This window comes from Ochotona curzoniae, unplaced genomic scaffold (genome assembly GCF_017591425.1).
Source record: "Ochotona curzoniae isolate NIBS_2020 unplaced genomic scaffold, NIBS_Ocur_1.0 contig_3622, whole genome shotgun sequence".
Taxonomy (NCBI): domain Eukaryota; kingdom Metazoa; phylum Chordata; class Mammalia; order Lagomorpha; family Ochotonidae; genus Ochotona; species Ochotona curzoniae.
In genome coordinates this window covers 23,523,561-23,551,096 of record NW_024465926.1, presented here as the reverse complement: position 1 = coordinate 23,551,096, position 27,536 = coordinate 23,523,561, and the positions used below count along the sequence as shown (strand labels likewise).

General features: G+C 40.8%; 1 protein-coding gene across 2 annotated transcripts in view; it reads right to left on the bottom strand.

Moving 5' to 3' along the window:
• Positions 1 to 27,536, bottom strand: part of RPGRIP1L (RPGRIP1 like) — a 93,979-nt gene that overhangs the window by 17,868 nt on the left and 48,575 nt on the right. For both annotated transcript variants that reach the window (XM_040982701.1, XM_040982702.1), the window contains 7 exons: positions 25,399 to 25,550; positions 21,825 to 22,203; positions 18,685 to 18,875; positions 18,088 to 18,171; positions 15,380 to 15,481; positions 14,764 to 14,923; positions 13,454 to 13,527 (listed from right to left, as the gene is read on the bottom strand). In XM_040982701.1, the coding sequence (XP_040838635.1) occupies positions 13,454 to 13,527; positions 14,764 to 14,923; positions 15,380 to 15,481; positions 18,088 to 18,171; positions 18,685 to 18,875; positions 21,825 to 22,203; positions 25,399 to 25,550 (1,142 nt within the window). The remainder of the gene's footprint in view (positions 1 to 13,453; positions 13,528 to 14,763; positions 14,924 to 15,379; positions 15,482 to 18,087; positions 18,172 to 18,684; positions 18,876 to 21,824; positions 22,204 to 25,398; positions 25,551 to 27,536) is intronic.

Here is a 27,536-nt window from a genome sequence, read left to right as displayed (position 1 = left end):
CCCACTTGCTGAAGACTACATGGTAGGGAAAAAATTTAAATGATACCGTTTTTCCTTTAAAATGTCTTGCACTTGTGAAAATATTGCATATACCTATATCCTGTAATTCTAGGGTGAATGTAGCAAAACAGAATTGTTTTATGTCACTCAGAATTTGACAAACTTACAACTGTTGTAAGAATAACATCTTCCAAACATTCAGTTTTGCACCAAAGAATTCAATGACAGCAGCTATGAAAAGGAAGGTAAAGTATATATATCTATTTTTATCTTGTGAGAATTTATTTATCACAGGACCTAACAGCAGAGACAGGACAACTTTTAAATAGGAGGGGGGATCAAAATCATTTCCACGCTTATGCTATTAAAATATATATTAACTATATTATCCCCACATGAAGCCTTGTATTATTGCAATAATCAAATGTCTTTCAAATAATATTACATGCAATCCTTTAAAGTTTACAATATAATTCAAGATAAAAGTAGATTCTTGGATCACAGTCAAAACCCAAAAATTAGCCTCCAAATCCCTCCCATATGCCCCCCCAAAAACAAACCCCCAAAAACCATTTAGAAGAAAACCAATAAAAAGCCTACTGTATTATTCAAAGGAATGAAAGTACCCTAAAATCCATTCTCTGCGCCTGCGTTCCTGCCAGGGTCTCTGTGTGGGCGCATGCAGGCGCTCACTCGCACAGGCGCGTGCTCTCGCTCCTGTTCCTCGTTATCTCCATCATACGTCCTGTTTAATTCTCTGGGCAATGACACTGACATAAGTTATCAGTTGCCATTATGTTTGATGGTACATGTTTCAGCTTAAATCTGAAAAAGGGATGTTTCTAATAGTATATATATATCCAGGGAAGCCCCGAATAAAGAATTTCCAGACATTATGCATTTTTGGCTAATGGTGGTAGACAATTTATTTTCAACACTGGGACATTTTGGGTTGTGTTCGTGCCCCTGTGAAACCAAAGTTCAGCTACATCATGTATGTACAACAGGCAACTCCGACTCAACATGTCAGAAAGGAAGCCTTTACCTCTCTCCCCTCTCTTGTCTTTCTCTAGATCCCCTCATTCTCTGATATTTCCTTCCTTAGCTATGACATCACCACCTACTTAGCTACCTGGAGACTTGGAGATATTCTTTTATAATATGTTTTAATGCATATCCTATGGGTCACCCAGCTCCTGCTCATTGTGCTGCCATTCTTGATACATTTATTTATAAAATATTTTATTTTTATTGCAAAGTAAAATACACAGAGAGGAGGAGAGACAGAGAGGAAAATCTTCCATCCAATGACTCACCCCCCAAGCAGCTGCAACAACCAGAGCTGAGCCGATCTGAAGCCAGGAGCCAGGAGCTTCTTCCAGGTCTCCCAGATGGGTACAGGGTCCCAAAGCTTTGGGCTGTCTTCAACTGCCTTCGCAGGATCCTCCATTGACTTGTTAAAAGCCTATTACTTCAGGGCCCGGCACAGTAGCTGAGTGGCTAAAGTTCTTGCCTTGCATATGCTGGGATCCCGTATGGGTGCTGGTTCTAATCCCAGCAGCCCTGCTTCCCATCCATCTCTCTGCTTGTGACCTGGGAAAGCAGTTAAGGACGGCCCAAAACCAGGACCTTGCATCTGCATGGGAGACTTGGAAGAGGCTCCTGGCTTCTGAACGGCTCAGCTCCAGTGGTTGCGGCCGCTAGGGGGAATGAATCAGTGGACAAAAGAGTCTCTGTCTCTCCTCCTCTCTGTATATCTGACTTTCCAATAAAAATAAATCAAGTTTCCAGGGTTAGTGTGGTGGCTCACAGGCTAATCCTCTTCCTGCAAGTGCCAGGTGTCAGTTCGTGTCTCAGATACTTCCACTCCAGCTGCCTGCTTATGACCTGGGAAAGCGGTGTAGAATAACTCAAGTCCTTGGGTCCATGTAATCCCATAGGAGACTTGGAAGAGGCTCCCAGTTCCTGGTTTTGGATCAGCTCAGCTCTGGCCGTTGTGGCCATGTGGGGAATGAAGCCAAAGATGGGAAGTTCTTTCTCTGTCTCTCCTTCTCTATCTAAATGTCTTTCCAATTAAAACAGATAAATCTTAAAATTGTTTTCTAGTTAAACAGTAGAAATTAGACACAGTAAGAAGGGAGACAGCAGAAAGAACTAACATAGAAGAAAACTGCAAGCAGACTGTTGAGACAACTCAGTAATCGTGGGACTAGGGTCTTTGAGTATCACACAAAAACTATGCATGGGTTTTTTTTTTCCAGTGAAAATTTATTTTTGATGATGTTTACATAGTTGATTACCGTGGGAAGGGCCAAGAATTAGGGGGAAAGTAGGTGAGACCATTGTTTACAAATTTTATTTTACTTCTGCCTGTGTCCAGGGGAAGTGGGGGAAGATAAGGGGAGAAACCACTCCCAGCCTCCAACTGCCTCAGTGCCCAGAGATGGGGAAGGGCCACCCGATGTCACCTAGGGTCCCCGATGTAGGACCTGTGCATGGATTTTAAACAACTTCATCTCGTGTTTTCTGTGAACTTTCTGCAGAGTCCTGGTATACTTCCCGCATCTCTGGTGTGGTATGAAGTATTCTATGGGGGAGTGACTCTGATCTGATGACAGAGCGGTGAGATATTCTAGCCTCCAATTCAGCAGAGAGGAACTTTTTTTTTTTCCCCCCAGCAATGGCCATGTGGATATTGACAACACCAGCCACAGGCAATACATTATCAACTTAAAAATGATTCTGCATAGATGTACTGCATTTTGAGTCTCACCTGCAACTGCCTTTACGGGGGACAGACCAAATGACTTCTTGTGGATCTTGCACGGTTTGCTGGCAGGATGTCCTATTTGCTGCATCTCTTGCCTACAGCGCCAACCATTGTTGGCAAAATTTTCTGCCTCGAAATCAATCAAGTATCACTTTCAAGCTTGACAACCTATCACTCTGTACTCTGGGCCTCCCCTCAATATGTGCGCTGTTTACATTGCTTGATTTTTACATCTGTTGTTTATTCTGTCTGAAATAGCCTTTTCTTCCACCAGACAAAATCAGGCCCTGGAGACCTTTAATCACACACGTTCTATCTTATGAGGGCACCATCATTTCCAAGGGAAGCTGGTGCTTCCTCAAGGGAGGCCTCCCTACACTTCTCTGTCATATTGTTCCATGTGGATTTGTTTACAGATCTGCCTCTGTCTTTAGACTGTGAACTCCTGGAGGGCAGAACCTTACTAAGCACACACATCTTTATCCAGTTAACACCGTCCCCAGTATCGGACAAATGGCAGGCTCTGAAGAAAGAGCCAATGATATAGAGAAGGCTGAACATCTTGCATATATTCAGAGTATCTTATATGCATAAATTCACTGCACTTGTTAACACTGCAGTTATTGCTGCTTTCTTCTCACTTCAAAATGTTATGTTTATTCCGTCTTAGAAAGTGAGAAGTTGTTAACTGTGGAAACCTACATGGCAATTCTGCCATCCTGGCAGAATGAATAAGACTATCTAAAAAGGCCAACATTGTTGAATGTAGGTGATGGGATACAATGATTTCAACTTTTCTGCATGCTTAGTGTCTTTCATAAAGTTCAATTAGGAGAACTAGAAAGGGTAACACACTGACAGTGACAGAGGCAAATCCGTTCATTACTGTATGTTTAGCATTCCTAGGGCAACGTGACCAGAAAGTGGTCAGGGATGAAGATGGACAGGCCTTTCCTATCTGGTTTCCTCTTTCTTTGTGAGAATTTTTGTTACTAGGTAAGATGCTGCTTTGTTGAACTTGTTCCGTTTCGTTTACCAACTGCCCTATTAACGTCCCTAGTTAGCAAGATGTCAACATCAGCATGTAAAAAGAGCCTTTACAAATTCCGACTCTAGTGAACAGAAGTCACAGACTTACTGAAATGAGAACTGCATGCAACTGATTTTTGGTTGTCTGTATAAATGGACACTACACATTCTGTGACTGAATGATCTAGAAACGTGATGACAGCTGGTCTTACTCTCAGAGAAAAAGAAATTATAGCTTTCAATGATTTTGGCTCAATTCCACTATTTCTTCCCAACTGATGTTAATTCACATTTAGGTCATATTTTTCTATAGTGTTTACTTAAGCTTATTATTGGCTTTGCATAAAAGTTCATGCTTTGCTTTAGAGGATAGTGGTGAGCTGTTCCTCTGGTTTCTGCCATCACAGCCGTCATACTGGGGTTGGACTGTTAGGTTTTCTAAAAATGAATGCAACCTGACAACTCTAGGTACCATGTTACGTAAGTAGCAATGGCCGATGATAAGGGTTTCCCAGCTTCTATCATTCAGCTAGCTTTGAAATGAGTATGCTGAGATAACAGGTGTATTTAATTTCATTCTAAATTTCCACAAGTTGAACAGGCATTTCTTTCTTATTATGAAATGCTCTGGACTGGATAATATGGAGAAAAATTTGGCATATTCAAAGGCTCTTGTTCTTCAACAGATGTAACCATTTTGCTTAATCTGAGTCAAACCTTTCTATTGTTGTTGAAGAAATAAAACATTTCAGATACAGGTAAAACCCTCATCTGCCAAGTCCTTACCCTCCTTGCTCACTCCCCAGAGGTTAACTATCTTGAAGTAGTTTACATTCCAAATATGCTTTGTATTTTTTTTTTGCTACTACATGTATATGTACTTAAGCAACATATAGGAGTTTTAGATTTTATGCTCATGTTCTATCAACTACTCTGTAACTTGTTTCCTCCTTAACAGTGTTTCTGAGACTTATTCATACCTATTATTCATATTTGATTAATTTATATTATATACAATTCTGTGTATATGGCATATATATTCTTTATATATTCATCTAGCTATTGATGAACAATTAAGTGGTTTTTGTTATTATGTTGCACTGCAAAAATTTAGTATGTTTTTTTTTTTTTTTTTTTTTTTTTTTTTAAAGATTTATTTTTATTATTTTTTCATTGGAAAGGCGGATATACAGAGAGGAGAGACAGAGAGGAAGATCTTCCATCCGATGATTCACTCCCCAAGTGAGCGCAACGGGCCGATACTATGCCGATCCGAAGCCAGGAGCCTCTTCCGGGTCTCCCACGCGGGTGCAGGTTCCCAAAGCTTTGGGCCGTCCTCGACTGCTTTCCCAGGCCACAAGCAGGGAGCTGGAAGGGAAGCGGGGCTGCCGGGATTAGAACCGGCGCCCATATGGGATCCCGGGCGTGCAAGGCGAGGACTTAACCACTTGCGCCACCGCGCCGGGGCCTTAGTATGTTTTCTTTTCTTTTTTTCTTTTAAAGATTCATTTTCATTGGCAAGTAAGATATACAGAAGGGAGGAGAGACAGAAAGATATTTTGTCTGCTGATTCATTTCTCAAGAGACCGCAATGGCCAGAGCTGAGCCAAAGCCAGGAGCCAGGGGCCTCTTGCAGGTCTCCCACGCGGGTGCAGGGTCCCAAGGCTTTGGGCCGTCCTCGACTGCTTTTTCAGGCCACAAGCAGGGAGCTGGATGGAAGCGGGGCTGCCGGGATTAGAACCAGTGCCCATATGGGATCCTGGCATGCTCAAGGAAAGGACTTTAACTGCTAGGCTACCATGGCAGGCCCTTAGGATGCTTTCTTGTATACATGCATGTGTCCCTTAGAAGAATTTTTGGGTAACCAGTATTAGAAATTCACTTTTAAAGGATGATTAAATTAATATTCAAATAGTTATACCAATCTACTTATTTTTATCACTATGTAAGAAAACATTTTGTATGTGTATATTAGTGTGTATACAGATACAGGTAAGGCATGTACAAGTTGGTATTAACTGCAAAACATAATGATAAAATGAGAATAGAAAGGAACGAACTATGTCCACATCTTTGAAACATTTATACTTTAACTGGTGAGCTCTAAGTAAGTGTAGAATACTCGATTCAAACATACTCACTACTGGTACGGACAAGGCTGACTGTGGGTGAGGAAGGGATGTCTATTAATGAAAGTGTGAAAATCTGTCTTCTTCAAGATGGGCACAGACACAATTATCTCAAAGAGTCAAAACATTCCCTTGATTTCACAGGAGTCAACAGAGCGTCCTCTTATTAAGGAATCACATCCCCTCATCAGGCAAGTTTGCACAGGAAGGTTTTGGCTTTCTAAACAGTCTCTCTTGAGAGAAGTAAGAGCACAAGGAAGGCTGATGTCACCAGAAACTTAAACTGCCAAGAGAATGTTTCTAACAAACAAAACAGAACAAATTCAATTTTCATCAGCTGCAGAAACCTGTCTTTTTAGCATGTGCTGCTCAGGAGAACTACATTGAACAAAGAATGTAAATTTTGAAAACTTCAGTGATAGGAGGGTCAAAATCTCGATCAGGGTCAAGACTGCTTATTTTTAGAATGCTGTTATGGTGACTTTTAAACAACATGTAAATGACTGTCCATAACGGTCAGCATTTTAAATCGGTAGTTGGGAATATTTTTTTCCCTGTCCTAACACACCTGAGAGACATGACACAAGTCCATCATTAACTGCAGTTTACTAAGGCAGTAATGTGAAAGCAGGAGAGAATTTTTTAAACCACGCTCATTTCAGGTGATTTGAATATGCCATTCCACCTTCACTATCAGTGAGAATGGATGTTGTAGATTTTGACTGAACATTATAATTTCGAGGAGAGTTCTCGACAAGATTCTGATTTAATGTTCTGATCTAGGTGGGGTTTGGACCAGGGAACATTTTAAAAAGCTCCCTGGGTGATTTTTTTTGAAAAATGATTGATTTTATTTGAAAAGTAGAGTTAGAGAGGGGGAGGGAGAGAGAGAGATAGACATTGTCCACTTGTTGGTTCACTTCCGAGATCACTGCAATGGCTGGGGCTGGACCAGGCTGAAGCCAGTAGCCAGGAGCATCCTTTGGGTCTCCCACCTGGGTGCAGGGACACAAACACTTGCATCAATCTTCTGGTGCTTTCCCAGGCACATTAGCAGGGGGACAGACAGGAGGTCGTGTAGCTGGGACTCAAACCAGCCCCCATACGGGATGCCATCGCTGCAGGCAGCAGTCACTCCGTAGGTGACTCTAATGTGCAGCGAGGGATGTAAAGCTGTGGCTCTCAGCATACCCCAGAATCAAGCAATAAAACGCAATTTGCAGGGATTCCTCTCTCTGCAATCTGTAGGCCTGGGGTAGTGCCCAAGACTACTACTGATGGTGCTGCTGTAGGGATCAGATGAGAAAGAATGCTCTCAACCAAAAAGAACTCACCCTGTATATCCTAACCCTTCCAATTTCTTCACAGAAAAACTCTCACAGTATTCCTCTTAATCTATTTCTTCAAAAAACATTTTAGTACATAATTAGCTAACCAATTATTTCCTTTCTAGAGGTCATCTCTATGCTTATCACCAAAATTAACCCAATAATACACCTTAAAACATTACAGGCTATTTGCTCTCTGCTGCAAGTACTCAATTTTCATCCTGTCTGTGAGCAATACATAAATGAATGAATGTGGCTGCTTTCCAAAAAAGTTTATTTATGAAAACAGGAAGAAGACTGAATCTGGCACATGGGCCACTGTGGGCTGGCTCCTGCCCTAAAAATAATCACTGCTAATACTGACATATATCCTTCCAGACAATGTCTTTGCTTATGCAAACCAAAATATTACATCTGTATGTTCTTGTAAAATGTATGTAGTGGCATGTGTTCTGCTGGGCAGTGCAGATGCCAGCTGGGAAACAGCAGGTGCTTTCCAAGTATTTATACCTCTACCCAGTTCATGGGAAACTCAGATCCAATCCCCAGCTCCTGGCTTTAGCAAGGTCTAATCTCAGTTTTTCAAGCATTTGGAAAGCATAATGGCAGATATGAGCTTTTTTTCTCAACCTGTCTGTATCTCTCTACCTTTTAAATGAAAATAAATTACACATAAAAGGACTTGTGAATATAATCCTTACTTCTTTAAAATGTAGTCATCAGTAAAGTTTAATTTCTTATCCATTATTTTTATTAGCTTATGTAAGAGTGTGATGGGAGAAAATTAGAATTTTCATACACTACTATGTACAAAAAGTTAAATTTAACCAGAAATGTTTGTATTGGCAAAAGCTCACATAAGCCTAAGGGTCCATGAAAAAGAGCTTATTTAAATAAATGTGATATAGCCATAATGGAATATTACCCATTAAAAAGAAATACTGGTGCAGTGGCCTAGCAGCTGAAGTCCTTGCCTTGAGCCCACTGGGATCCCATATGGGCACCAGGATTAGAACCTGCGGCCCTACTTCCCATCCAGCTCCCTGCTTGTGTCCTGGGAGAGCAGTCAAGGACAGCCCAAAGCCTTGGGACCCTGAACCCAAGTGGGAGACCTGAAGGAGGTTCCTGGCTCCTGGCTTCGGATCGGCATAGCACTGGCTGTTGTGCTCACTTGGGGAGTGAGTCATCTGATGGAAGATCCTCCCCTCTGTCTCTCCTCCTCTCTGTATATCTGACTTTGCAATAAAAATAAAAAATCTTGAAAAACAAAAAAAGAAAAGAAATACTGCTATGGAAAGATGTTCATGGTAAACTGGTAACAGATAATTAAGTTGCAAAACATTTAAAAAAAAGCTTTAAAAGTAACTACTATCAGGAGAGCAATTCAACATTGCTGGTTTTGCTTAAAACAGTTTATTCTTCTCTGGCTCAAGCTAGCACATGTACAAAGCATTGAGATGTGCTTATTTTACCCAATGACAGCATTTCATATTTGATTGTAGAGTGATTTAATAGTTTTTAATAGTCAAATTCTAAAACCTGTGAATTGCTTTTTGCACTTTGTCGAAGCCTAAACCGTGTTTTGCAGATCATCATACCGCAGTCACCTGGGAATGCCCGCTCTTTGCTCAGAGAGCTCGGTTTCCAGGTGGAGGTGCCATTTCGTCCAATTGAATATGGCAGCTTTTACAGAACTGCCATTGGCAGCCACTGATAAAGCGAATGCGATGAAACGGGCTCTGCCCGGCACAGCCCACTGCCCAGGGCCTGGGATGTCCCACTCTCACCTGTGGGCTCAGTGTAAGACATCTGTAAACTGGGGGCAACACATTGTGTTGTGAAAAACGAGAGCTGTGTCATTTAAATAAGATTTTAAAAAGCGTAAAAGAAGGGCTGCTGGTTATTTTTTTTTTAAATGCCATAGCAAAGTCAAATTTGAATTTAATGTCTATTTTGAGGACTGAAACAAGGCTTTTAATCAATGCATTATACATCAAATTGATCCTGTTAACTTGTGATTATTCAAATTAATAAAATATTCATAGAGAAATGTCCAAAGTTTTCCGTTTCTCAGACTTTCATCCCCCGCCCCCCATTAATTATCATGCCCAGAAGCTTTTCAGTAAAAGCAGCAGCCATGAGGCTGACGGGATCTGACAGGCCAGCAAGGCCCAATTACACTTGCGCTCTGTGCTACTTTGATGTCCGGGAAACGAAGAAAGATAGGGGCAAATTGGGTAGCATATTATGTTAATAACTTGATTTAATCCAGCCACTAAACTTTATGTAGCCCGTTAGAAAAGATGCTAACACTAATTATGCCACTTTGGAAAGGAAAGGAGGGGACAAGCGTTTCATACCGACAAAGCGGGGCTCATAAATGTTGTAAATGAAATGAAACAAAATGAAGTAATCTATGATTAATTATAGATCACAAACACAAAGAAAAGACAAAGAACCAAGTAACATGTCAAAGTCCTGGGAAATCTGCTAGATTCCCTTCAAGGATCAACAGTCCTAGGAAATATCTATGAGCTGTCAGATTCAATAAAGGGAAAATAAGAAATGGAATCATCTCAAATTGCTTACCCAGAGTATTAGAGAATTAAAATTCACAGTGTAATTAGCATAAACGATTTTTATCTCAGACACTATTCTAGTGCTAATTTTGTGACATTACAGGAAAGAGGCAATTTTTAACAAGTCTATAAAGTGAGGGTAACTATAAAGTATTACTTTTTAATTAGCTTCTCATTCTTTTATATTTACAACATAATCTTTTTTTTTTCAAAGATTTATATTAATTTTATTGCGAACTCAGATATACAGAGAGGAGGAGAGACAGAGAGGAAGATCTTCCGTCCAATGAATCACTCCCCAAGTGAGCGCCAGTGCTGCGCCCTCTGAAGCCAGGAGCCAAGAACTTCCTTCGGGTCTTCCACAAGGATGCAGGGTCCCAAGGCTTTGGGTCATCCTCGACTGCTTTCTCAGGGTACAAGCACAGAGCTGGATGGGAAGTAGGGCCACAGGTTCTAATCCTGGTGCCCATATGGGATCCCAGTGGGTTCAGGCGAGGAATTTAGCCACTAGGCCACTGTGCCAGACCCAACACAATCTTTTAAAATGCAAACCCAAACTACAAACTATTGGAACACATGGCTTCTTTACCACATTTACTGCTCTATTTTCAAGGCTTGCATTGTAGCAGATGCTCAACAAATATCTGTCCAATGAATGAGTGGTCTTTCTGCCCTGATTCCTTAAGCAACCATATGCTCTCACAGCCAGGGACTGTGCCTTTCTTTTCAGTCTTCCTGGGGCTCTCCATGTGTACCCTAACTTGCCTGGCCCATCTTAAAATCTCTATGCATTCCAGAAGAAGCCATGCTGCATCTTCTCTCCAATCCTCATGCTTTTCGTTTCTTTAACCTACAAGGAATCTCCTTCCCCGTTTTTGCCAAGCCCTAATCATCTACAACGTGTGGCTCAAACTTTGTGACTCTAGGAAGTCTTGTGTGAGGAGGACTCCACATGCTGACTTAGCCCGGGTCTCAGATGGCCCTACAGCACCGAGTGCTGACCAGCACGCTCTGTGATCGAATTTCTTCAAAAGTCTGAGCTCCCTGACGGAGGAGACTGCTCCTTTATGTCTGCCTGATGCACAGAAGATGCCACTGAGGGATTATCTTTGTGCAAAAACATAAGTGATGCAGAGAAATGAGGTTTACCATAAGAAAAAGAAGACACGAAGCCTAGAGAGTCAGGGAAGGAGGAGAGTGGGCGAGGTCATGGGGACAGCCTCTGAGATTTCTGTTAAAACTTCACTCCAGGGCCAGTGCTGTAGTGTAGAGTTAAAGCTGACACCTGCTAAGCCAGTATCTCATGCAGGAGCTGATTTGAGTCCCAGCTGCTCCTCTTCTGGTCCAGCTTCCTGTTAAGGTGCCTGGGAAAGCAGTGGAAGATGACTCAAGTGCTTGGGATCTGGAACCCATGTGGGAGACCTGGAAGAAGCTCCTGGCTTTGCACTGGTCCAGCTCAGGCCATTGCAGCCAAACCGGGGAATGAACCAGTGGATGGAAGACAGCTCTTCTTCTATCTGTAAGCCCACCTTTCAAATAAATAATTTTTAAAAAGTCACTCAAACTTCTTCTTTCTCTGAATTTTCTTTTTTTCACTTTTGTTTTTACTTTTCTTAAGTTTTTTATTGGAATGATTGCGAGCCAAGTCACTTTCTCTCTTGAGATCTGTTAACCCAACCAGAAAGTGAGAATGGGCTGGGAATGGCTACGTATTCTTTAATCCAAGTACATGACTCTGATTTTGCTGACTCATACTGTTTCCTGCCACTGCTTCATGTTGTAATTTTACTGCTTGACTTTTCAGAAGTATATCTTTCCAACCACTGGTCTCTCCCTGAGGGAAGGGCCAGAATACTGTGTCCTTATCTCTGAGAATGGCCCCAAGTGCAGGCAATGACACCGGGCATGAGTAACGTTTGTAGACTGAATGGATAAACACATCCCTAGGTACCAGAGGTCCTCAGGGCTTAGTTAACAGCTCACTTCTCATGCTCATGTAGATAACCATAAAACCTGACAGAGAAGATGACACATCTTCTTGGTCTTCAGGTCTTTGGACCTGCAATGGGAAGTGGGGCTGCCGGAATTAGAACTGGTGTCCATATGGGATCCTGGTGTGCGCATAACAAGGACTTAAGCTGCTAAGCTACCGTGCTGGGTCCATCTTCTGAGTCTTTAGTTTGCTGGTGGCAAATCTTGGGGTTTATCACTACATAATCATGTAAACCTCTTTGTACATATGTATCTCCTATTGCTGACACAGTCAAGCACTGTCAATGACAGAAGGTATTCTGAGAACGTGACAGTAAGTGAATAATCACTGGATGAACAGTGGAGTTGACTTACTCAAACAAGATGGCTACATCATGAGGCAATACAATCTTACGCGACCACTGTTATATATGCGGCCCGCTGTTGACCACAGCTTCTTTCCATTACACATGACGGTACATTTATTTCTGCACAGATAGCTCCTACTGGTTCTGTTTCTACTTATGAAGCTAAATCCCACACGAAGGGCCCATTTTACCAATGACTACATACATCGTAAAACTGTTCCAATAGAGGGTAGAAAATTCTATTTGCTTAATAAAATAAAATAACAAGCTCAGATGTGACAAAGCAAAACAAACTTAATTGAACTGAATGCTATAATTTAAAAAGTTTTCAGGTAATCATATCAAAGATTCCTTCCTTGATTTAACAGTTCAGAACAATGAAGTTTCCATGTCAGGTGCCACGGGTTATTTCTATTATAATTAACAATTAAATAATGTAAGATAGATGGGATGTCCTATTTGTTTTTGTCAAGTACAGAAATAACATGTACCTGTATTTGATAGAAGCATCAGTGATAAGTGAAGTTCTTAATGATTTTGTTTTACAGACAGAATAGGATAGAAAAATGTGAAAGAATTAAAGGAAATACTGTGACTCTTACCAGTAAAATATAAATTGTTATGAAATAAGTAAAATTAACATTTTTAGAAAAATTAATGAAGATGAACAAGCTAGCACTTTTTTTAACTTACCCTATCTTTTTTCCTTTTAAAATACTGTTTTGCTAATAGCACATTTCCCAAATATATTTCTCAAAATTTCAGTTTATATACTACCTTCCACCAATGTGCTATAAACCAAACATGCCTACATAAGATTATTTATCTTCTAATAAAGTCTAATTATTTGGCAGAGATAAAATAACCTTAATGGTTTATCAGAGAGCATATTTATATATGAATAGTCTATGAATTCACATTGTCAGTCTATTATAGTTTCAAATGACAACCTTTTATTTTGAATTTCTTAAAGTGAAGGTCTAATTTAACTCATCTTTGTACACAAGATCTGAGAAGGAGTTGAGGGAAGTCAGCTGACTTGATAAAGGTAACTAAAGCTTCTATGCTAGGTACTCATGACAAAAATAACATTTACGTGGTATGAATCATCAGATAATGAAATCGTAAAACTTCTTGTGTTTGACTAAGACTATGATAATATCTGAAACATTTTCCAGAACAATTGCTGTCTTTGGATTTTCGTGTATGAAGCCCAGTGTGCTCTGGGTGAGAAGGCAGCCTGTCCTAGCCCGTTCCGCGCTCGCACCCAGGTACCCACCTCTTTGAAGCTCTCAGCGACAGGAGCTGGGATGATGCTATCATCACTGTCCGAAGCTGATCTGTCTTCCTCAACTGTTAAGAAACCAAGGGTCACCATTATACAGTTAGATCAACCACTTTCATCTCTTGTAAAATAGAGGGAAGCGAACACTCATCATTGGAATAATCTTAAGATAAATGTATGCTGCTCAGGTGTACTCCTTTTTTTAGCAGATACATTTGCATACGTTATATTTTTAGAAAAGAAAAAAAGGCTGTAAATTCCCAGTTGACTTTTGGTAGAAGCAAAGGAAATAAAAACAATTATATTTGTCATAGCATGATGTTAAAGAAAAAGTTTTAAACAGAAATGTAAGCACAACGTTTTCTAACAGTCTAAGCAACAATACTGTGTGAAGCCTGACATTCTGAGATGGACGTCACTCCGTGAAATCATCCCCATGGTTAAGGTAGCAGACAAATCCATCGGACACCAGCTTCCTCAGGTCCCTGAGAAATTGATCCCGTCTGCCTCCCCCTTTTCCATTTTTTGTTAAGATTTTTTTTTTTTAATTTGAAAGATTTACAGAGAGGAGGAGAGAAGAGAGAAGAAAGATCTTTTGGTCACTGGTTCATTCCCCAAGCGGCTGCTATGGCCACAGCTGAGCCGATCTGAAACCAGGAGCCAGGAGTTTCTTCTGGGACTCCCAAGCAGGTGCAGAGTGCCAAGGCTCTGGGCCATCCTCTATTGCTTTCCCAGGCCACAGGCAGGGAGCTGGATGGGAAGTGGAACTGCTGGGATACGAACTGGTGCCCATATGGGATCATGGTGCATGCAAGGTGAGGATTTCAGTCACTAGGCTACTGTGCTGGGCCCTTCTTTCCCATTCTTTCTTCCCCAGGCCCACTTAGTAGCTTTCTGTCAGTAAACCTATACAGAGCTAGTTTGCTTCTTCTAGATTTTCATATACATTTAGTTATACACGACTATTGTATTTTTTGGTCTAGGTTTTTAGTTTTAATTTTTAAAAGTGCAGGACCTCTAGAATAATCCAGATGATAACACAGAACCCAAAGGGAACATAAAATTGTTTAAAACATACATTCAGGACATGATCAGTAATACTACTACAGAGGACCAAACTGAGAGAATTAGAGACACGACAATTCCACTTAACTGTAACTAAGCACATGAAACTACCTCCCACCATTTCTCAGGGAGATTTCATGAATGATCCTACCATTACATGAAGACCTTCAGTGACGCATATTTGAATTGACAAAACAAAGCGAGGAGCTAAGGAAGCAGCGATTTTAAGAAAGAGTCACCTTCTGGTTCCAATTCCTCCGTGATTTCTGTTTCATCTTCGGAGGAAGCCGAGCTTTGCTCTGCAAGCTGACCCTCGGAGAGCACAGACAGGACGTCTTTTCCTTCCTGCGTCTCGTCGGTCCTCTCCTGTGCCTCGGCAACGCCGTTTCTGTGTGAAACCTGGAGCAAGGAGGCAGGTTTGTGTGTTTGTCATTGCTTGGATCACGTTCTAGAGCGCTCCTGATGAGGCTCACGGGTGATAAGGCCTTTGAGATGTCAATGGAAACCGGAGGCTTTGAACAGCGTGATATGCTGCATACAGGACTCACCAGAAAACCAACACCCAACTTGAAAATACGCAGGTAAACATGGATTTGGAATGTGCTAAGAATGAAATATGCATTCACCTCAAAATGATTTTTCCATGAAGACTTTAATGCTCACGTCTATATGGTACCTGCCAGCATCAGTAGAAAGGTAGATGTTACACATGTCAGATTTCTGACCTTTCAATTGCCAGGGACTGTACGTAAAAAACAGGATAAATGCAGGGATTTCCTGAACCATGCCCAAAGCATAAGACAAACCCTTTAAGCAAATTAAACCTTTCAAAATGATTTTAATACAAATGCATACCTCTGGAAGATGTGAAACAGATGGCACAGTAATTTCTATTTCTGGTGTATCTTCTACTTTGGGCAAAATTGTCGTCCTATCTCCAGCAGTAGTAGAGGTATCCTTTTATCAATGTGAAAACATACATGCATATTATTATTTTATATTTACCACTAAACCTAAAATCAATCTAAAAATTTTACATTTACACAGATGCACCAATAGAAATTGACAGCAAAAAAAAAAAACAGTTACTCATGTGACACTGAATTTCATGTATTTTAATACAACAGTCAGCATTCCTTGAAGTATCTTTACACACACAGTCACATCTTTAGATCAATTTAAGAACTGCAAATACGCTTTGTTGAAGCAGTGTAAAAGTTGAAAACAATGAAAATGTCCAACAGTAAACATTATTTAAAATACAGGGCATGCATTGACATGTGAGAGCTGAAAGGGATGTGGGACATACTAAACCAGTCTGCTGTAAATATTGGCAAGCACAGGAACCAAGGCAGGGGGCGGGATTGGTGGGGGTTATTGTGGGTTGCTCTGACTAGGCTGCAGCTCCCACTGGTTTGCATGAGGGATGAGCGTGTGGTGGGCAGGACCGGGCTGGAGTTCAACATCCATCGGTTCATGTAGAAGACAGGGCTGGAAACAGAACTGACCCAGCAATTGCAACCACCAGCATGTGCATAGGTTGACTGGGGCGAAGGACTGTGCTAGAACCTGTACTAGCAAGCACACACAAGAATCAGGTCTGGGATCATCTCAGATGAAGTTTCTTTGGGGATCCCTCCATCTGAATTATTGGACTCAGAACCCCAACATGAGGAGAAGCGCAGGTTCCATGGTCTGATCGTGGAGTGCATGTGTCAAAGCTGAGCCTCCTCAAGTGGCTCAGATGGAGCAGTGGACAGCATATCCAGGAACAACGGAGGATATGGTAATACACTGGAGCCTGCAGGGGACACTTGGTACTACAACGGAGGACAGAACAAACTGATCAACTACCCCAGCCACATGTTGGCAGTGAAAATCTGGGCAAGTGGAGACTCTAAGGTGGACTGTGTCAGCCAACGGATTCTGGAGATTTCATCGTGCTTGGAATGGCGAGATTGGCAATAAAAATATAAATAACTTAAAAATTTTAAAATATATTTGTTTTAATATGTAACTTTGGGAAAACACTTTTTGCTATCGAACAAAAGTTCATTTTTCTCAAATTTATAAAATGCAAATTAATAAAAAAAGAAAACATATATTTCTGCAATTGGGAAAACAAATTTAATTTTTATTTTTAAAATAAAAAAAAATATTTCGGAAAACCAGATTCACAGAGAAAGAGAAACAGCGAGAAAGATTTTCTGTTCACTGGTTCACTCCCCAAACGTCCACAATGGACTGAGATGAGCAGATAGGAAGCCAGGATCCAGGATCTAGGAGCTTCCTCTGGGTCTCCCATGGCCTATCCAGCCATTACACTGGCCCGTGGGTTATAATTCTTGAATTCACTAATGCACTGCACATATACTTAATTTTGTGTACATTCCCAGTGTTGTGTTGAACTCAGTGGGTGGTAGTTATATGCAAGTACGTAAGAAAAAATCCACTGAGTCGTAGGCTTCAGATCCACGTCCTTTAAGGGACATATGCCTCTTTAAAACTCCCTGAGAGATGATGGTGACTTGAGTGGTAACACTGTAGGGATTGAGAAAACAGTGGAGCACAGGGCATGCCTCCAAAGCATTTTATCTATGCAACCAAGGCAACGATCATACCATTGACTGAGAGGTCCTGTCCCATTGACTGAGAGGTCCTCTCCCCGTCTCTCCCCACTTTCCCCAGGCACAGGAAGAGAAAAGGAGATAGGAAACAATTGTCTCATCCACTTTCCCCCATTCCTTGATCCTCCTTACGTTAATTTCTGGTCCACACAGGCGATGCATCCTTTTTAACCATGTAAACATCATCAAAAACAAACTCATAAAAAAGCCACTGAAACATCAGCCAGGTGGTTTCTTTTTTCTTTTTTTAAAGAAATATTTTATTTTTATTTGAAAGGTGAAGTTACAGAGAGAAAGAGAGACAGGGAGAAAGGTCTTTCATCTGTTGGTTCATTCCCCAAATGCCTGCAACGGCCAGATTTAGGCTGGTTCAAAGCCAGGGGCCATGTAGCCTTTTCTGGGTTTCTCACATGAGTGCAGGGGCCCAGGTCATAAGCAGGGAGGTGGCTCAGAAGTTGGGTAGCTGGGATTTGAGCTGGCACCCATATGGGATGCCAGCATGGTCAGCAGTGCCTTAGCCAAGTATGCCATAGAGCTGGCCTCAATCACAATAGTTTTAATGAAGATGAAAACTTGAGAATAATGAGTTCAAAATATAGTGTGAGGAGTAGGATACAGAATTTAGACAGCTTTTTGAAGAGCTCTTTAAAAAACTTAATTACTTGTCTACTTTTATTTATGCATTTGTGTTTTGGTAAGTGAGGATGGGGCAGTGCTGTTTGAAAGAGTTACGGGGCACTGTGAGGGTTGAGATTGAAGAATACAAACAGTTAACACTCAAACATAGTGCCGACTTGCGGAGCTATCATTTCCAAGGGAAAAGAGATCTTCATTCATCTGTTGCCCTTTACATCAGTTAGATAATGCATATTCATACAGTTTAATTCAAATATTTGTTATGGTAAAAACAGAGTATTCGAGAACTTAAATACTTACAGAATTCTCCTGTGGCTTTATATCTGCAAAAGACACTTTCTTCTCTGCAGGCATTATGCGTTGTCTTGGTTTGGGTCTTGGTGCCTAAGAGAAATCAGTGTGTCTCACTGAGTATGATGAGCACTGCATTTGCATTTGTTCTCCTTTCTTTTTTTCCTAAGTTCTTTTCTCCCTTCCTCCTTCCCCGCCCCTTTTCTTTTTAATTTGAGAGGCATAAAAGGAAAAAGCACAGACAGATGGGGAGAGAGAGATGGTCAGAGTTGCCATTTGCTGGCTTACTCCCCAAATGTCGGCAATGAACAGGTTGCCACCTGGGGGCAGCAGTGGGGAACTCACTACTGCTCTTCCTTATGGTTTTCAGCAATCCACCTGAACAGCCATCACCAGGCTCCTAGTGTGGCAAAGTGGGAATGCTGCAATGGAGAGGTGGAGCTCTCAATCAAACTCAAGTCCTCAGATGTGGGGAGTGGGGATCTTAACAGCTGGACCAAGCACCCATTGCCATTACAGACATCTGTACTATTTTTTCTGTAGGTATGTGGCTATTTCTGAAGTTTTATATCAAATGTTTATACTAGGGAAAACATTCAAAGTTACCTCAGCTATGGTGCTAACAGAAGAGGCTGGAGGTAGCCTGTGAACAACTTCTGGCTCTTCTTTGTGTATGAAGTTTCCTAAGTCTTTAGTTGTTAAAGAACCACTTGGTGAAAGATACGTAAATTTCCATTTCAACGTAACATGGATGGTACCCGCAGGATGCTTTTGATGATCTGTTAACTCAAATATTCCTGGTAAATCAAAATACATTGTGCTCAATGCTCAAGTGAAGTTTTGTTACCTTCAGAAATAAGGAGGAACAATGAATTATTCCTAACTTGAAAAATAAGCTTGCATTTCACTTAAAATTTCAATGGGGAATAAAAGGTCCCAAGACAGATTTACCTCTCAACAGGTGTGTTTCAGAAATTAAAGCATCAGAGATAACACTGATTCAAAGAAGATAAAATCATTTTATAAATATGTTAATTCACCAAAATTAAACTCAGAAGTATACACTTTCCACTGAGATACCTATGGAATAGCTCAAGCACTGGCACTCATTTTAAACTAAGTATCTCTGTAAGAGACTTGTCCTAAAGTTAAATACATCACCAAGATTTAAAATGTCAAATAATTTATGTTTGTAAAGGAGTCTTAATGTTAGTATATAATCTTATATATAATTTTAAATGCAATTTACTAATTCAGAATTTTGCCAAATTAGTGGTAGAGCAGCAAAAAGAAAAAATTCATTTAATAAACAGATCACTCAAAACAAATAGTAGATACCATAAGTGCTACCCAGTTGAATCTGCGTGTATCACAGATTTTAATCGTTGCACTAAACTTCTGGGAAACGAACAATCTCTGACTTGAAATAAGGAAACTGAATGAGTAAAACTAATGCGTGAGGGGTCAAACAAAATGAGAAGCACTAGGGCAAGAAAATACACTGACCCTCACAGGACCACTGGGGGTTTTGGGACTGCCTTCATTCCTGCTCCCCTACTCCAAGGTACAGAAATCACAGCAGGATGGGCAGACTACAAGGACTGGTGGCTGACATTATTTGGAACATACACTGTTGATAACCTCACGTCTAGGACCATTGTTGAAATAGTCGCAATCTCAGAGGCAAACAATGAGGGAAGGCTAATGTCACAGCTAACTTGAAGTCTCAATTCTGGTTCAGCCAACAGTCTGAAAGGGAGATGCAAGGAAGGGGAAACCTAAAGTAGAGGACCCCACTGATGCTTCAAAGCAGGGAAGGCTGTGGGGACACGCACTAAGCTGTGCGGCTGCTCAGGAGAAATCAGAGGGGATCTTAGTAAACTGTCATCGGTCAAACTTGGGGCCCAGCAAACGTACGAAGTAACGGTTGATGCAGATTTATTCAAAGATCTGATCTATGAGTGTGTTCGGCAAGCCGCAGACTGGCCCATGATCAAAGGTCGTATCTGGGCACATCCTGACGTTGTCACAGGCTTACTACTTAGTTATGCTGACTTAAGTAAGAATAAGACAAAGAAATAAAATGTAGCAGAGACATCAGGAAACAAACTCTACAGAATTAGTGAAGTTCAGTAAACAAACTAGCGACAATAATCACCCTGGGAGGATGCCATAAATGTCCAGTTTTCAATAACAAGACTACATGCAATCAAGCAGGATGTATGATGCATACACAGGATAAAAGCTATCAGTAGATGTTCTCTAAGCAGACACACATGACAAAGCAAATACAAGCAAACACACTTCAAAGCAGCTCTTATCAACCATCTGTGAACTCAAAGAAAACAAGCATGAAGAATTAAAGGAAAGTATGATGACAATGATCTGCCAAATGAAGAATATGGTAAAAGATTACATAAAAAGAAGTAAAAATTCTGGAGTCAAGACGTTACTAAAATGAAAAGGCTCAGCATGAGATGTGAGGTGGCAGGAGAAATGATCAGATTTCAAGTTTGATCACCAGCCTGAAGAAACAGAGGGAGAAATGAAGAAGATAAACGGGGCCTCTGAAGCCTCTGGGATATTATTAAAAAGATCAACACACATGTGATGGAAGGGGAAGGAAAGATAGAGCAAATATTTAAGAAATGTTACAAAATTCCCCGAATTTAGTAATACTGTATTATATAAATAAGAAGCCCAATAAATTTCATGTATCATAAAACACAGGGAGATATGTGTTTAGACAACAGTCGAACCAAAAACAAACTTGAACACAATATCAAGTAAAGCTGAACCACAAGAATATTAACAGCTAATCAGAAATAACGGATGACGAGACAGTTGCCTGAATCAAACGACCGAAAGAGGAAAAACAAACATGCAAATAAACTACAACAACAACAAAATCTGTTGATCAAAAATATTATATCCAGCAAGGCTATCCTTCAAAAAAATAAAAGCAAAATGAAGATATTCTCACATAAGAGGGACTGAGAAGTTCTCGGCCAGCAGACCTGAGTTCTGAGACCTGCCAGAAAAAGTCAATCGGGGAAAGTGACCGTGGACATTGTTACCGGCTCACGCAAAGGAACTGAGACAAAAAAACAAGGAATGATAAAAGACATCCTGAGTATAGTCTTACAATACAGGAGATTTTTCTTTTTTCTCCCCTTAATTGATTTAAAAAAGACAACTGCATGAAATCAGAATTATAAAATGACATTTTTTGGGCTTTTGCATGTACGTGACAACAACAGAACAGGGAAGAGGGAAAATGGAGGTATCTTGGAATATGGAAATGATGTTAGGCAGAATTTAAACCCACAGGAAGAAATAAAGAACATCAGAAATGATAAACATGTAGGTGAATATCAAAGTGGACTATAATGATTTATTTTCTCTTTTCTTTTCTTTAAAGAACACATGAGTATATAAAGCAATAATTATAACACTGTATTACTGGGTTTGTAATACAGAGCAATATTAACACATATCTATGATAATAACAGTGCAAAGGAGGGGAGAGGACATGAAAATTTTAAAGGCAATATTTTAATTAAATTAAGTCATTAATTTTAAGTGCACTGGGACAAGACAATCATTGTAATCTCTAGTTAATTACTAAGGAATCAAACAATAAAACAGCACAGGCCCAAAGTGAAAAGGCTAAGGCTACGAAGCTCAGTCGAGGCATCACAGAGGTTTAGCGTTACAATTTCATAGATTCAAGAACATAGGCTTACCTGAGATGCACCTGTCATGTGCCAATGAAATCAGAGGCACATTGACTTTTCCTATGTAAAGATTTTCCTGGGTATCACTATCGTCAAACACATAAAAACCCAGAGATTCTGACTTAAGGTATCGATCCAGATCCATATTCATTGGCACTGGGAAACACATATGATCATCAAACTGTGGATCATTGCTACTGGGAATGATGGCTGTATCATGGTCTGCAAAATCATAAAACTTGTACACAACATATGGGTGTGGCTGCAGGTGGCTTGCTCGGGACTGCAGGTGGTTGCAACATCTTATTGTAATGTGAAGTTCATTTAAGTTGCCGTCTGTGGGATCTGTAGAACTGAGCTGAGCAGTTTTAGGTGCTTGCTGACTTAACTGGAAAAACATACATATTTTTAATTACAGAAATAATATAATTGAAACACAAGCAGTAGGTGCCAACCCCCAACCATCAATTTTGTAAATGGAAAAAAGCTGTGTATTTTGCTGTGTAGTGAATTTTCTGTAGAATCTTATTAAAAATCAGTATCTCCTGGAACATATAACAGATTATCCCATGCTAACAGCAACAAATATGGGAAGCCGAAAACAAAGATAGAAATGGGTGCTAAAACAAAAAAAATGTTAATATTCCTTTATTATGCGTAACAAAATAATCTGCTGGTAACAAAGAATCAAGTAAAGCAAGGGTCCAATGGAAGTAATATTTTAAGTACAGGACATTCCGTTGGCTCCCCAGAACGATGCGACAGTTGAGTTGGCTCTCACTGTGCACCACTGGGGTCTACAGAAGCAGATACCCCAAAAATTGAGATTATCTAGTATTTCAAAGTTCAACTGCCACAGGAAAGAAAACAGTGTCAGACATAAAAAAAAAAAAAAAAAAGCTAGAACTAGGGAGACATCTTAGGAGACAGAGGAGCAAAAGGGGCCACAAGGCAGAGGTGACAACTATCCTATGACCCTGTTTGAACCATTAATGGCCCGAAAACAAGGATTCTAGAAAACTGTTCGATCTTTCACAGCTGATGTGAGCTGGGACAAACACACAAAAACCCCAAGTGTCTCAGGGCCTTACTTAGTTTGCTGTTGGAGAATTATCTTCCACGAAGGAACATTCCTCTGCATTTCTAAGTTTGGACTGAGCATCTGGGACCCTTGACCCAGAGCGGAGCTTGGAGCCCCAGTCTCCTTAGCGGAGTCATCTGGCGAAAGGGGGAGCCTGACACAGGAATCGCAGCGCGGCTCGCCAGGAGCTGGGCTGCCTTAGCTATGGAAGGCTCAAAGGAAAGACGTGAGAAGCACTTCCACGGCTTAGTCCCCCAAACCACCTAAAAAGGCTGAAATTCAACCAGTTAATGACTAATTCAAGCCAGAAACTGGGAGTTTAAAAAAAAAAACCATTGAAAAATGCAAAACCATACGATCTGATCTCCTTATGTCTAATTTTCATTCCCATTTCCCAGAGGACACCGAAACACCAGGCAGAATGACCTCCGGGACGTGGGCCCCACTCCTTCCTATGTTGAGAATCATGTTTGACTGGTCGTGGCTCTTTCTTTGCTTTTTTAAGATTTATTTATTTCGATTGGGAGTCAGATTATACAAGAAGAAGGAGAGACAGAGATCTCCCACTCCCCAGGTGGCCGAAACAGCCAGAACTGAGCTAATGGAAAGCCAGGAGGCAGCAGCTTCTTGCAGGTCTCCCATGTGGGTGCAGGGTCCCAGGGTTTTTGGGGCATCCTTTACTGCTTTCTCAGACCACAAGCAGGGAGCTGAAGGGAAGCGGAGCAGCCGGGATACAAATTGGCGCCATACAGGATCCCAATGCGTGTACCGCAAGGATTTTAGTCACTAGGCTACCGCACTGGGCTCTAGTCATATATGGTTCTTTAAGTGGAATTTACAGAAATCAGTTCATCTAGCAAAAACAACAGAAAGGGAACTTAATATAAGGCTATAAGAATAGTTCACGTATCTGTACAGCAGAAATGCAGGAAGGTCTTAAAAAGCCAGTGGGATTGGAAAAATGTAATTTTTTCTCTATACGGTATCCATTTTTCCTCTGTCTGCTCATTGCCATACTCGCTTTTTCTCTTCAGATCTATTTTCAATGTTTTGCTGGTTAACAGGAAAGATAGCTGTCTGCAGCTCCCCGCGTAGTGAGTTTAGTTTTCTCTTGATCTCAGAAGGCTCAGATTAATCCCAAACTGGAGTCAACTGGAAAATCCTGAATCACTAGTTAAAATTGAGTGGGGAGTGGCAGAAAACAGAATCGCCCAACATTAACCTCGGTGATGGAATGGGGCGGAAGGAAGTTCCATGAGAAAAAAGATAATCACGACATGAACATTCAAAATGTTTCTGGTATATTCTAAATCTTCTACCCCATTATTAAACATAGTTGCATACTTTACGCTCCCAGCTTAGTCACATTATATACAAGAAGTCTTAATGTGAAAAATCCTATGTTCAATTCAGGGCTTTCTGCCTTCTCCAGAGCACACAATCCATTTGGAAATATGGCCGTAAAAAGTCCACGAGAGGGCCACGTGGTGGCTCAACAGGCTAATCCTCCACCTGCAAGCACTGACGTCCCAGTGGGTGCTAGTTCATGTTCTGGCAGCTCCACTTCTGACTCGGCTCCCTGACCGTAGGCTGGGAAAGCAGTGGAGGAGGGCCCAAGTCATAGGGCCCGTGCATCCACATGGGGGACCCAGAGGAAGTCCTTGGATCCTGGCTCTGGACTGGTTCAGCTCTGGCCAGTGTGGCTACTTGGGAGTGAACTAGCAGATGGAAGATCTTTCTGTCTTTCCTTCTCTCTGTATAGCTGCTTTTCAAATTAAAAAAATAATAATAATCTCCATGAAACATGGTTTGGGAAATGCTGCTTCGGAATTACATTTAAAGTTACAACTCTCGACAACAGGACATTCACTTTGCATTCTACTTTGTAGTTTAGAAACATAGCATAAGGAAACAGTTTAAAAGAGAGATAATAACTGACAGTTTAATAACATTATTAACAGTAGAAGATGTTAATGAAAGTTTCTTGATGTGTGATAGTAGTTATATCATTTTATTTTACCAAAGGATGTTGTGTAACGGCACAAGTGTTCCTTTGGGTTGGTGGGACAATTCTGTGTCTTAATTATTATGATGGTTCTATGAACATACATATATAAAACTGCATTAACAGAGTGCAGGTGAAAGCTGATGAGATTTGAATAAGGCACATACCACAGTTAACTGTACTAGTTAACCGTACTAGTTAACTGTACTCCATGGCAATGTCCAGTCTTGACTGCGTACTACAGTCACGGAAGACATTATAACTGGGAGAAACTGGGTCAAAGGCACATGAGAACTCTGCACTATTTTTACAACTTCCTATGAGTCGATGATTACTTAACACTAAAAAGTTTTAAAAAGCCACTTGAAATAAAAAGAGAAAAAAAAAGGCCACTTGATGATTGTGAATGAAAGTAATTTCGGTTTAAAGCATGGCATAAAAGGAAATATTATACAATTTCTGTATCAGAGAAGGGCCTTAAAGCCAAACAAGCTTACCGACAGCATTTTATCTTGGCCTTTTAAATTTGATGTTATGTATCCCAAAGCCTTTGCTCGTTCTCGGTAAAGTCGAATTGCTTGATCCATGGGAACTCTTAATCGGAACCAGTATTCTACTGTGCCAAAATTTGGGATGTTTCCTTTCGTTCCTAGAAATCAATGTATAACTCACGGTTAAAACAGCCCCATAAAAGAAAATACATGGCAGTGGGAAAAAAACCAGAACCCACATCAATGGCAACAGGCATTAGGAGGATCGATTTTATACTATATAACTGCAATCCATGATATATGACTGGCAAAGACCAGAGGAAGAAAATAGTTATTTTTCAAATATTAGTTTCACTGTATGTGAAATATTAAAGAACTATGTCAAATGGAGGTTGAGTCATTCTAATTCATACTATTTGCATACTTCTGATCTATAAAAGTTCAAATACTGAAGCAAATATTTCCACAGATTCTTTTTGATGCTGCAGTGCTCTTTAAAAACAAGTTACACTCAGTGTAATTTACATACAAAACCTCAAAATTATAAATACAACATTCCAACTTCGAATTCAGCCTTCAAGAAAATTTGGCACTCTTCCATCTCTTTACTGTGGCGCTAGTATATGGGAAAACATCAGAACCATGCCAAACACGCAACAACTGACCAGTGTTTGAAAAATTACTCACTGGACCGTATACAAGATACCCACATGTGTCCAATGACTCACGTGTACTGTACACAATACACCCATGTGCACTCACATGTATTATACATAACATACCCACACGTATTCAACTCCCCGTGTGTATTCATCACAATATATCCTCCATGTGTGTTCAGTCTCTCATGTGTACCAAATACAAAATATGCACACACATTCAACTATTCACTTGTACTTTCTGTAACGTGTCCCCATGTGTTCAATTACTCATGCATACTGTACTTAATAAAACCCCGTGTGTTTCTCTTGCACATCCTTGGCACGCCTCTGAATCCAGGCAGCTCTTGATCTTTCTTCCTCTGTGAAGACTTCCACTTTTAAGGATCTCAAAAGACATGACAGCCTTGTGTTTCCTTCACTGAGCTTGGGTGTCCCCAGCAGGGCTCCTGCGTGCCTGTTTGCTACCACACTGAAAGTTTCTTGAGGGTAAGTAAGGACTGTAGTTTCTATCAGTATATTCTAACCAGAGAAATTAATACATAGTGAGCATTCAAGATACAGCAAATTGACACTGGTCTATACGCATGAGCCTTTCTGAAGATATCATATTATTAAAAATATTCCACTGCTTTTTTCAGAAAGATTTATTTATTTTTATTGGAAAGGCAGATACACAGAGAGGAGGAGAAACAGAAAGGAAGATCTTCCATCTGATGGTTCACTCCCAAAGTGGCCACAATGGCTGGTTTTGAGCCAATTTGAAGCTAGGATCCAGGAGCCTCTTCCAGGTCTCCCACACAGGTGCACGGTCCCAAGGCTTTGGGCCGTCCTTGATTGCCTTCCCAGGCCACAAGCAGGGAGCTGGATGGGAAGCGCGCCCGCCGGGATTAGAACTGGAGCCCATATTGGATCCTGGCACATTCAAGACAAGGACTTTAGCCGCTGTTGCACAGGGCCCCTCACCGCTTTCTACTATCTCAATTTGCTAATGGATCATTATCAGGACTTAAACATGATTTATTACCTGCTACCATTTTTAAAAAGCCCCAAGACTATTAATTTACCCACACATTGCTTGATATATGTATAAAAGATATTTAAAAGAACATGTATCTTTCAGGGTAGATGGTGGGTAAGACAAGGAGGCAGGTATTTATTTTTTCATTCTTGAATCATGTGAATATCTTACCTATGTAATCACTTATTCAATCAATAAAATGCAATCCCTTCCCCAGGGCTGTCCTGTGGCTCTCTGGATTAAGTCGCTGGTTATGGCACTGGCATCTCATATCAGAATGCCTGCTCCTGATCCAGCTTCCAGCTAACGCCCCTGGAAAGGTAGTGGGTAACGTCCAAGTACCTGCTCCCTGCCACTCCCCTGGACACCTGGATACCTGGAAAGAATTCCAGGCTCCTGGTTTCCGCTTTGCCCAACCTTGGATGTAATGGCCATCAGAGGAGTGAACTAGTTAAATGGAAGAT